The sequence below is a fragment of the Haplochromis burtoni genome, unplaced genomic scaffold (genome assembly GCF_018398535.1).
Source record: "Haplochromis burtoni strain Fernald_Lab_line unplaced genomic scaffold, NCSU_Asbu1 Contig_290, whole genome shotgun sequence".
NCBI classification, from domain to species: domain Eukaryota; kingdom Metazoa; phylum Chordata; class Actinopteri; order Cichliformes; family Cichlidae; genus Haplochromis; species Haplochromis burtoni.
The window spans coordinates 478,102-489,212 of record NW_024582651.1 but is presented as its reverse complement, the minus strand read 5'-3'; the positions used below and the strand labels follow the sequence as shown (position 1 = coordinate 489,212).

Sequence of the window (11,111 nt, the reverse complement as noted above, 5' to 3'; positions counted from 1 at the left end):
TGTGTGTGTGTGTGTGTGTGTGTGTGTGTGTGTGTGTGTGTGTGTGTGTGTGTGTGTGTGTGTGTGTGTGTGCATATCTTGCAGACATTTGTTATGTTTATGTATTTCAAACAGTTTTTAAATGATGATTTCATTTATTAAGGGGGGAAAGGCTATCCAAACATAACTGAAAAAGTATTTTCCCCCCTTGTTAAATCAATAATTCACTAACCACAAGCAGGCCTGATTACTGCCAGACCTACTAAATCAAGTAAAACCTGTTTGACAAAGTGAAGTAGGTTAAAAGATTTCAAAAAACCACCATGCCACCAGTTCACCAACTGCCATCATTCTGGAAAGGGTTATAAAACCATTTCTAAGGCTTTGGGATTTCAGCAAACCACAGTGATTGCCATTATCCACAATTGGAGAACATTTGTAACAGTGGTCAACCTTCCTAGAAGTGGTAGGCCAACCAGAATTACTGCAAAAGCATATCAACAACTCATCCAGGAGGTCCCAAAAAAAAGACCCAGAACAACATCTAAAGAACTGCAGGCCTCACTCGCCTAATTTAAGGTTAGTGTTTATGATTCCACAGTAGAAAAAACAGTGGACAAAAATGGCATCATTAAGAGTTTCAAGATGAAAACCGTTGCTGATAATTTCCAGTAGTTTTAGGAAAATACTCTGTGGACTATCAATACAGAACTATCTGGAAGGTTCGGGTTCTGATATGTCTAGTTTTAAACAAACATCATACCAGCAATCAAACATAGTGGTGGCAGCGTGGTGGTCTGAGGCTGCTTTGCAGCTTTAAGACCTGGACTTTAAGGCCTTTCCCTAATTGATGAAACTATGCATTCTGCTCTTTACCAGAAAATCTTGAAGGAGAACGTCTTAAGCTCTAGCGCACTTGGGTAATGCAGCAGGACAAGAGGCCCACCTATGAATGGCTACAAAAAACAAAATAAATGTCAATCAAAGTCCAGACTTCAGTCAAATTTCGATGCTTTGGCATGACCTTAAACAGGCTGTTCATGCTTGAAAACCATCCACTGTTGTGGATTTAAAACAATTCTGCAAGGAAGAGTAGGACAAAAATCCTCCTCAGCGATCTCAAAGATTTATTGCCAGTTATCACAAATGCTTGACTGCAGTTCTTGCTGCCACAACCAGTTATTAGGTTCAGAGGACACATTTCACACAGGGACAGTTCCAATTGGAAACAGGTCTGTGTAGTGAATTTTTCTTTATTTATCTGTTTCTGTTTTTTGAATTATGTGGAACTATCCAATATTCCTTAATAAATACTGTGAAATTAATATCTGCTATCCAGAAAAGAGATGTAGGCTGTCTATAATGTCACAGAAAGCACCTCCTTATCTATGATCACCATCATGTCATAGCTGACATGAAGACATTTACCCTGGGCTGCATGTTGTTGGTTAAAGCATAGATTTGGTGAAAGTACTTTCTGAGTCCAGCTGTAAAAGTTGCAGTAGAAGCACTGAGGAATATTGTAAGAAAAATCTCAGTCCTTTCCATGAATGTCCAACCAATCCCAGAGCTAGTTATCGTGTTGTTTAGAGGTGAATCTTATTAGAAGCAAAGCAGTGAAACTTTGCACCGTGACAATGTGAGTCACTGACAGGATACTCTACATTTACCGCTTGTTTGCTCGCTTTGTGTCAGGCCACATTGATATTCACAGGTGTGTGTCTGTGTATCAATGTGCGTTTCTTTAAGTGTCTGTTGAATCTGTAAGAGCCTCAGCTCCTAATTGTCCAGGAGTCTGTCTGTTTATCCTGCACCGATCAGGTGGATGCTGGCAGATACAATGAGCCTAATCTGGCCCCATGCTTGGCGTCAGCTCTCATTTTCACCAAACCATCAGCCTAACCTACATTTAGTCATTCAAGAGGGTGCTGGGCCACAGCAGTGACAGAAAAGATTGGACTTGAAAACTGCACCTTTTACACATTCATGGTTTTTATATGTGTGTGTATTTTCTGAAAATTGTCATAAATACTACAAATGCAATTACCGTGAGAAAAATCCATTTTAAGTGCATAAATAACTACTCGAGCGGTTGTTAGATTTATGTGAAATAGAGCCAATATTTGATATTTGCCTATATTTCAGTCCAAGAAATATACAAATTTAAAGAAATATACAAATTTAAAAAGTAAAGAAGAGAAACACCCTTCAACCATGACTGATGATGTTGCATAGTTTGTCAATCAGAAGGTATTCTCCCTCTTACGCTCGCTTCCCTCATTTAAAAAATAGGGAACGCCACAAATACAACAACCAGCCAAAATGGGACATCTAAAAATGAGTAATCCACTTGAAACAATAAAAACTCATTATTTTTTAAACTGCATTATCATATCATCTTATTTGAGTCCTTACTAAGCATAGATGTCACAACCAGCAAATGTTAAGGAAATATGTCTGAATCAACGGCTTTTTAACCAAATATCAACATCAGTATTGGTCGTGAGAGCCTAAACCTTACACACTACTTTACTGCTTTTTAACTTTCTTTTCAAATCTCCATCAACCAGGAAGAACTGCATAAAGATGAATCCTGATGTCTCTTGTATACCTCAAATATGTTGAAATCAAAGTTTATTAGTTGCACCAAGCTGTCTTAAACTATTAAGAGAAATAGCCAACAGCGTCAATAGCCAGCCAAGCAACTGCTTCCATGGACAAAACTCAGACTGGCCGCAAGTGTGTTTCTGTAGAAACCCTCTGGGATCTATAACAATTAAAATGACAGTGAACCCTTTAATGAAGTACTTTATATATTAAGCAGATAATAAAAAGCAAGACATTTTCTGAGTTATTTCCTAAACACACTGTGTATATTGTAGAGAGAAGTGCTCATAAAATTGTCTCTCTCTGCTTCTTTTCAGTGGTAATTTATGTGATATGTATGCGTATGTGTGTCAGTTTACCCTTCAGATTTATTGACTGTGTGAAACAACTACTCACTGGTTTAATGATTTGAGTGTTTCTGTGTGCTTGTTAATGTGTTTATGTGTGCGAATGTACGGTTTTGAGTTTGTTTGAGGATGAATTTTGCAATGTACAGCAGTTGGCTGAAATGAAATGGACTGGAAATTTCTAGTCTTATTTACCACTCTTTGCACCTTTTAATTGGAAGCCAAATTGGTGGCCTTAATTTGGTGCAGCTGCACACTACCTAAAGGCAGTTTGTAGCTTTCTGAGACTAGGGTGATTGTTGCAGGAATTATTATTCACTAATGCACTGTCCTTAAAACTAATGCGTGTTTTTATTTGCATGGATACTCAGTGCCATCGCCCTGGACAACACGCTCGTCATCCTGTCCACCGTGGCCCCTGACGCAGGACGTTATTATGCCCAGGCAGTTAATGATAAAAATGGGGAGAACAAAACCAGTCAGCCCATCACTCTCACAGTGGAGAGTAAGTACTCACACGTGCGCATACATGTGTACATGCGTATACACAGGAAACAGACTTCTTCGCCCACAGAGTAAAGACACAGCAGGTTGTTTGTGTCAACATGTTGTTGCAGATGAAAATGTAGTTTTGGGTTGTGTTTTTTTTTTTTTTAATTTGTGTATTTCCTCTTGGCGCATCACTTAGATACACATTTTATTTAACACAGTGGCAACACAACAGGTTGCTCAGCCAAAAACAGTAGAAACAGAGATAGCGCCCTCTACTGACAGGTGCTTTCTTTATTTCCCGATTTCTCTTTCTAAAAAATACATGCTTATCATACTCATTACCTGCAGCATAATAGATGTCCTCTTATTCTCCAAGGCCTCTTCCAACCTCTGGCTTCAATGGCGAATTACAATGTTTTAGGTGGAACTCCAGCAGGACCTCTGTGAAAAGGCAGAAAGGCCCCATGAAGTACAACTTTGGTTGAAATCCTCCTAACAAAAAAACCAAAAATGAATTCTGAAAATGATGCTGAGCACACAGGGAATGATTAAGCATACACACGCCTACATCAACACACAAATCAAAGCAGAAGGTCGGCCTCAATTATAAAACCCACATGTGCACAATTTCAAATAAAGTTCGGCATTGGCGGCAGAAGCATGGTTTTAAGTCAAATGATTATGTAGTTTAACTGAACCTGCCGCTTCCTTATCCTCCCACCTACTGTCACCGTTTCTTATCTAAACAAAGTCACACAAATGCTCCCGCCTCTTATTTACTTTCATCTCAACAACATCAGTCTTTCTTCGCCTACCTCGACGACCCAATTAAAGGAGTCACTCAGTGTATTTTTCTAGCTATCTGGACAGAATTCCACATGATAGTATCCACATGATAAAAGTCACCATAGGGTTAACAGTGGGATGTTAACTGTAATATTGAAAATTAAAAACTGTTTGTTCTGCGCACTTTTAATGGCAGCTTCCTTCTCGCGCCAGCATCTGCTCATCATATCTTTAATGCAGCATTTGTAATTCAGTGCTCAACACGCACGGTACAGCAATCCCCGGGGATCAGATATCACTGGATATCACCCAGTCTGACCTTGCAGATAACACCGTTGTAGTTTGCATCTGAAAGCCAATAAGTTTATTTAATTTTACAACTGCATTTGTTCGTTGTAGCAATTCTCTGGATAAAAGACTAAACAATATGCAGTAGAGGGAGCACCATCTTCCTAAGGGAGCATACAAATGAGACAGAGCTGGGTGTAATAGTGAAAGGCGAACTGGAGTCAGATAAAGCTCCATGCACGCAGACATTCAGGCATCCTTTTTAATATTCCTTAGATTGTGAAGTGCTCTGTAGTTGACTTGGATTTACAGTTGTTTTTAGATACAGACAGATGTAAACAGGGTGGCACCCTTAGTAGTGAGAATTTGCTATGCAAGTCACCGCATTAATTTTTGCATTACACACTTGAGGTATCCTCAACACTGGGAGTTCATGAACTGCAATGCATTAATTACCGTGTGCCGAGGAACCAGTCGTGTCTATTGGAAAATTAAATGAGTTCTTTGATAAGTCAAATGGAATCCCACTTTTTGCTGCGTTGTTGGCAAACACGGGCTACATTTCCAGCCAAATATGTGGGGCATTTCACTTAATTAAACAAAACTGTTCAATTTCCGTGTTTACACAGATTTGTAAAACATTTAGTAAAACTCAAATCGAAATTAAAGTGTTAACAGCCACTCTGTGTAAAGGCGAGTACTTCACACAACATGCCAATCATCACATTTTCAGCAGCTTCAGCATGACTCTGTCAAGAGTTCTATTTAATAAATCATTCATAAATTATATGTGATCTTGGTGATTTTCAGCTTTAAATCTTCTTTGTAGAAGATTAATATTAATGCTGTTTGAGTGACTCTTTTCCATCAGTTTCTTTCTTCTCATTTTTCACTTTCACACTTACTTGTCGACTGAAACCTATGCCAATCAAACCTTACGCAAAGTCTTGCTTGTTAATTAGTCGCAAAATTTACACAGATCTGCCAAATTCTGTAATCTCACAGAAGTATAGCCAGTAACTGCAGAACCAAGTAACTACGATTTTTCCTCACTAAGCTCTTGGACAAAGGCAAATCATTGTAGCATGTTTATTTCTTTTTGTGTGGTTTTTTTTTAGCTTTCTAGGGACTAAAAGGCAGCTATTATAGATGGATTGATTGGTCTTCATTATGCTGATTATTAATAATGTCAACAATGTACTCAAAATGATACTTGATACGTTGATGAAAGGATTTAATTAATAATACCAAGCCTTCAGACTGATGCAGTACCACCAATTCTATGTATTTACCAGTTAATCAATAGGTAATTTGTTGCCTAGAAATATAAAAGTAATTTTGAATAAGGTTCAAATGAGCAAAACATTTAACTGCTCATCTCGATCTCTCATCAAATTTCCGAGAGGATGACTGCAAAACATTTCTATCTGTTTATTTCCGTCTGTCAAGCGTCCTACAAATGATTTTTGCTTACTCTTTTGTTTGTGTGTGTGTGTGTGTGTGTGTGTGTGCTCCCTGCATCACATGTCAGGATGGAGGTGTGTGTGTGTGTGTGTGTGTGTGTTTAAATCTCTGTGCTGCCATGAAGAAAATCTTTGGATATTTGGGAATTCTTTGGCGTTAAATTTAATTTTTTATTTTTGAAATGTTCAATTCGTTCTGAAGAAATGTCAGCAGCATGTTAATTTTGTGTTGTGTGTTGTTTCCTTCCATTTATGGTCTGGAAGAATTTGAAGAACTTGGATACTGCATTTTAATGTGTTTTATATATATATTAATTATAATATATATATATAATATAATATATATATATATATATATATATATGTAATTTTTTTTTTTTTTTAGGTATTTATTTCACTGATGATCAGGAAACTATGCAGTAATCACATGGCGAGTAGAGTCAAAGTGGTAATAACTCACAGGTCTATTTTTAGTCAGTGTTTGTAGAGGAAGCATTGCTACAGTACTGTAGAGATTCTACAGGACTGAGCAAGAAAAGGTTGAGATTTATAATCAGGTGCTGCAAAATAACAACAACAATAATAAAAACTTAATTAGAGCCCTTATTAACCTGAGATGGTCTCACACGGACATCCGGAAACAAACTTCAAAGCGATGCATGCACACAGCACACTGTAAATGTCCAATCACTCAGACATATACAAGTTCACAGGCCCATACCCGTACTCCGGGGAGGTGGGGGGAAAATGAGATCAGATTCAGAGAGAGATCACTGATTGAGGGCAGTGAATCGATGGTTGGCTGGAGGCTCTGTGAAACCCGTGAGTGATGGTGCCGCATTTAATCGCCTTTTCTGTTTGTCTCAATTATGTTACATAATGGCTTCTTAACACCTGGGCTAACACCATGCTCAGTAAATGCCGTGTGCACTAGAAAGAGGATCTAAAGTAAAGACAGGGGCGTTAATAGTTGGTTGATAGCATGCTGGCTACTTGGTTGTGATGGTGACAAATTGTCAGTCTCTGTGTAAGGATCTAGTCATGCTCAGTTGGCTATATCAGGCAGAGGCACAGGCTTAATCTGAGACTGGCATGCAATTTAAAGATTTCTTTCACTTTTGTGCGTTTCTGTGTGTGTGATAGATGTGGGAGGACCCGCAGACCCCATTGCCCCCTCCATCATCATCCCCCCAAAGAACACCAGTGTAACAGTCGGGAGAAACGAAGCTATCATGGAGTGTGTTGCCAATGCAAGGTAAATGTTCACAAAGAGACATGCAGATCCTGAGGAGGAGACTGCAAATACACACAGTCAGGCATTCACACATTATCAAAACACCACCACCTTCTCCCACCCCCGCATCTGATATTTTGTGATTTAAATGAATCTTGGAATCTTTTGTTTGAACATAATAAAAAGTGTTTTGCACATCTCTCATTTTGTACCTCTCCTCCATTCTTCCCTTTGATTCAGGGCTTCACTCTGTTCTTCCAATCTTGCACAATCCCGGTTCTGAAATCTGACTATTATCTCAAATTCAAAGACTTAATCAGAATGACAGATGTATCCCATTGCTCCCCCAGTGCTCTGTAACCTTGAAACAGAATATAAATCTATATTAAAAACCACGCTCTCGGTCTCTTGCTCTCTTTTTCTCTTTTTCATCTTTTTCTTTTCCAGGCCTCTTGTCAAAATGAGTATCACTTGGAGAAAAGACGGGGCAGTGGTCAATACAGGGATTCGCGATTTTGGCCGTAGATTGGTCATCAGCTTGCCTGCAGTTAGCGATAGTGGCTACTATGAGTGTGAAGCATCACTTCGGAGCAGCAGTGTCCCCTCCGTCACGGCCGGGGCCTACCTGCATGTTCTTGGTAAACAACGTTACAACATACATTTTGACCCTACAGAAAGCAGCTTAGCCTAAATGATCAGTGCTAATCTTCAAGCTGAGATACTTTTCAGAGTCTCCATTCAAAGTTTATATTTCAGTATTAACGCTAATACTGTTATATAAAGTCGTGTAAATGCGCTATTGCCAGATGATAAAAAGCACGCATTAGTTTTGTAGCTGTTTTTAAAGGCTATTAGCGAGCAATCACTTTTCTTCTTCGGAACAGAATATCCTCTGTTTGTAAAAGAGCCGCCGAGTCACATCAGCGCAGAAATGGAGAAGGTAGTGGATATCCCCTGTCAGGCTCGAGGTTTGTGGTGTTTTTTTTCCACTATGCTCCTGCATGTGTGAAACACTAAAAAAAGCAGTAAAAAAGAAAAGAAAATGGACTACAGGGTCACAGTGACCAGAGACAAAAAATAAGTAAATCCTTTCCTCCCTCTGCAGGCACACCACAGCCAGAGATAGTGTGGTATAAAGATGCAGTGCCCATCAGCCCGGTGAAGATCCCCAGGTACAGGGTGTTGGTAGGAGGCAGTCTACAGATCAACGGTCTCCTGCCAGATGACACAGGGATGTTTCAGTGCTTTGCTCGCAATCTAGCAGGAGAGATCCAGACAAACACCTACCTTGCCGTTACTAGTATGTCCCCCTTGAAATTTCTTTTCAAAGTTATCCACACGTCTGCTGATTCATTCTGTTTGTCTTTCAGCTCCTTCCTCTCTTCTCTTTCCTAATCCTCTCTTGTCCCAATCTCTGTCTTCCCTTTCTACACCCATCTATCTATATATCTCTTTGCAGTGACAGATTTGTCAGCCTTGGATGCTCGGGCAATTATTGCCTATTTTTGAATGAGAGAATGAGCAGGAGAAGCAGAGAGACAGAGGCGCCTTGTCAGATTCTCAGAGCTGTCTCTGAGAATGAGACTTGACAGCTGCCCCTTTTGTCAAGTCCATTAAGCTCTTAGCTGCTACCTGCTTTATTAGGGAGAAAGCTGTTTATGTCTCTCATTATCACCTCTGTCTTACCTGATTTTGCTTGAACCTATGCGTTTTTCTCTGTGTCTGTGCGTGTGTCTCATGTGCCTGACCCCTCCCCATCCAGGTATTGCTCCTAACATAACCGCTGGCCCCTCTGACAGTGCAGTGATTGACAGCATGTCAGTCATCCTACACTGTGAAACCTCGGGAGCCCCGCGGCCAGCCATCACCTGGCAGAAAGGTGCGTGGGCTAACAGCATGAGGTATTGGGGAGATTATTATGCTGCATTTTGACTCGTCAGTTAGACAAGAGCTATAAAAAAGATCCAGAATATATATTTTCTCCAAACAAGCTGTATTTCTTTACTGTTGCTGTGCTGCTTTCCCTTCTGTTTGTTTTCCCTGACATTTCTCCAATACTTTAATCTCTCTTGTTCTTTCCCCACACACCCCCCCTTTTTTTGTTCCCCGTCCTTTCTCCCATATCATCGATCACTTCCACCCTTCCCTGCAGGTGAACGTGTCTTGGCCAGTGGATCGGTCCAGCTGCCCAGGTTCACCCTGCTGGAATCGGGCAGCTTACTAATCAGCCCCTCCCACCTGTCTGACGCTGGAACATACACCTGCATGGCCAGTAACTCGAGGGGCATTGACGAGGCTTCAGCTGACCTGTTGGTCTGGGGTAAGCGTAACAGCAACTGGACACCCTCTGTAGAACAGAATAGACGTTTTTTGGAGCACACCATAAGACTGTGTGATCTAAGCTATTTAAGCTATTCTATTTTAATCTCTCTCTTTATTTTTTACATTGTTTAACACTTGTATAACTTGCTGAAAATGATGAGACCTAGTCTAGACCTTTGGAATATGAGAAAAAATAAAAGGAGAAAATGTCTTTTTTGGTATTGTTATTATTAAATACATGACGTGTTAAATTCTAGAAGAATTACATGCTTTTTTTTCTCCTAGAGGTCATTGTCAAGACATTTGGACTTGCACGTGAACTCATTTTTGTGACTAAATTCACATTACAAGTCTCTGTAACCTTGCAAAATACTTTGCCCACTGAAAATAGAATATAATTTATGCTATTTCAGAGAGATATTGAGTGAAAGATGAGACCAATTCCTGTAATCTCTGTTCGGTTCACTGATCAAACAGTCTCTGAATAACAGCCTTTGGGCATTTTCACAGCACGTACCCGCATCACTAAACCGCCACAAGACCAGAGTGTCATCAAAGGGACTAAGGCTGTTATGACCTGTGGTGTAACCCATGATCCCAGTGTCACTGTAAGGTAATTTTTTGGAATATGCTCTCTTTTCTTGTTGGTCTTACTCCTCATTCTTTTTATGTAAGTAAATGTTGTGCAATTAAGTAGCACCTTTCAAAAAGAGCAGTATACGTTCACTTACCAGTAACGTGCCATTAGGATCACCTTGGATTTTAGTTTCTTGCCCAAGGACACTTTGGCTTATGGAGTTGACAGAGATCATGTCAACAATGGGAACTGTAGACAACCTGTTCTACTACCTGAGCCAAGGCCATCCCATATTTTTTAATCACTCCCAGCCTTGCGAACAAGCTTGGGCATCAGTGTTGTACTTAATTAGTTTATGAAATCTGCAAGAGATCTCATAGTGTTTATCCACCCTTAGAAGACTTCCTATGGGAAGCATTCGAAATGCTTGGAGTCAGATTTAGGAATTAGTCCATTGCCTTCCCTCATTCTTTAGACAGTCTTGAGCATGACAGAGTGTGTGTACAGGCATCTGTCTCAGAGGGAGTGAAATGATGTCTATGGAGCCCAGTGATTAGAGAGCCTGTCACCTGTGGGCCTACGACATTGATCAGATTGCAGGGTAAACAGATGAATATGTAAACAGAGTAATAACTTCAGACAGCGCCTTTAATTAAACGCAACACAGAGGAGATTAGCTGCAGAGCGCGAATAGTCGCTATTAATCATGGGAGCTCCTAATATTTGCATGTCTGCATGCATGTGCGCATGTAATGGGGGGTGTCCATATGTGTGGGTGGGTTAAATAACGAGGAGCGAAATCCGCGGATGATAAGTTGTGACACAGAGAGAGATTTTTCTGATCCAAACACTTTGCTGCCAGCTTTGTTGCGCTTTTCGTTGTTGCTAGCACCTTCTGTGTTTGGCGCATGAACTCATAAAGGGCAAACAAATTTGCTGTAACTGTAAAGTGTTAAAGTTTGCATATGCGTGTGTCTGTTTTTTCGTGGGTAACATAGTTACGTTGTCACGCACGT

The 11,111-nt window shown here is 40.1% G+C and overlaps 1 protein-coding gene across 4 annotated transcripts in view; it reads left to right on the top strand.

The window, feature by feature from the left end:
• The window catches only part of sdk2a (sidekick cell adhesion molecule 2a), an 88,986-nt gene that overhangs the window by 54,177 nt on the left and 23,698 nt on the right, over window positions 1-11,111 (top strand). For all 4 annotated transcript variants that reach the window (XM_014339405.2, XM_014339406.2, XM_014339404.2 and 1 more), the window contains exons 5-12: window positions 3,305-3,438; window positions 7,106-7,217; window positions 7,644-7,834; window positions 8,081-8,164; window positions 8,302-8,496; window positions 8,959-9,075; window positions 9,349-9,516; window positions 10,029-10,131. In XM_014339405.2, coding sequence (XP_014194891.1) covers window positions 3,305-3,438; window positions 7,106-7,217; window positions 7,644-7,834; window positions 8,081-8,164; window positions 8,302-8,496; window positions 8,959-9,075; window positions 9,349-9,516; window positions 10,029-10,131 — 1,104 coding nt within the window. The remainder of the gene's footprint in view (window positions 1-3,304; window positions 3,439-7,105; window positions 7,218-7,643; window positions 7,835-8,080; window positions 8,165-8,301; window positions 8,497-8,958; window positions 9,076-9,348; window positions 9,517-10,028; window positions 10,132-11,111) is intronic.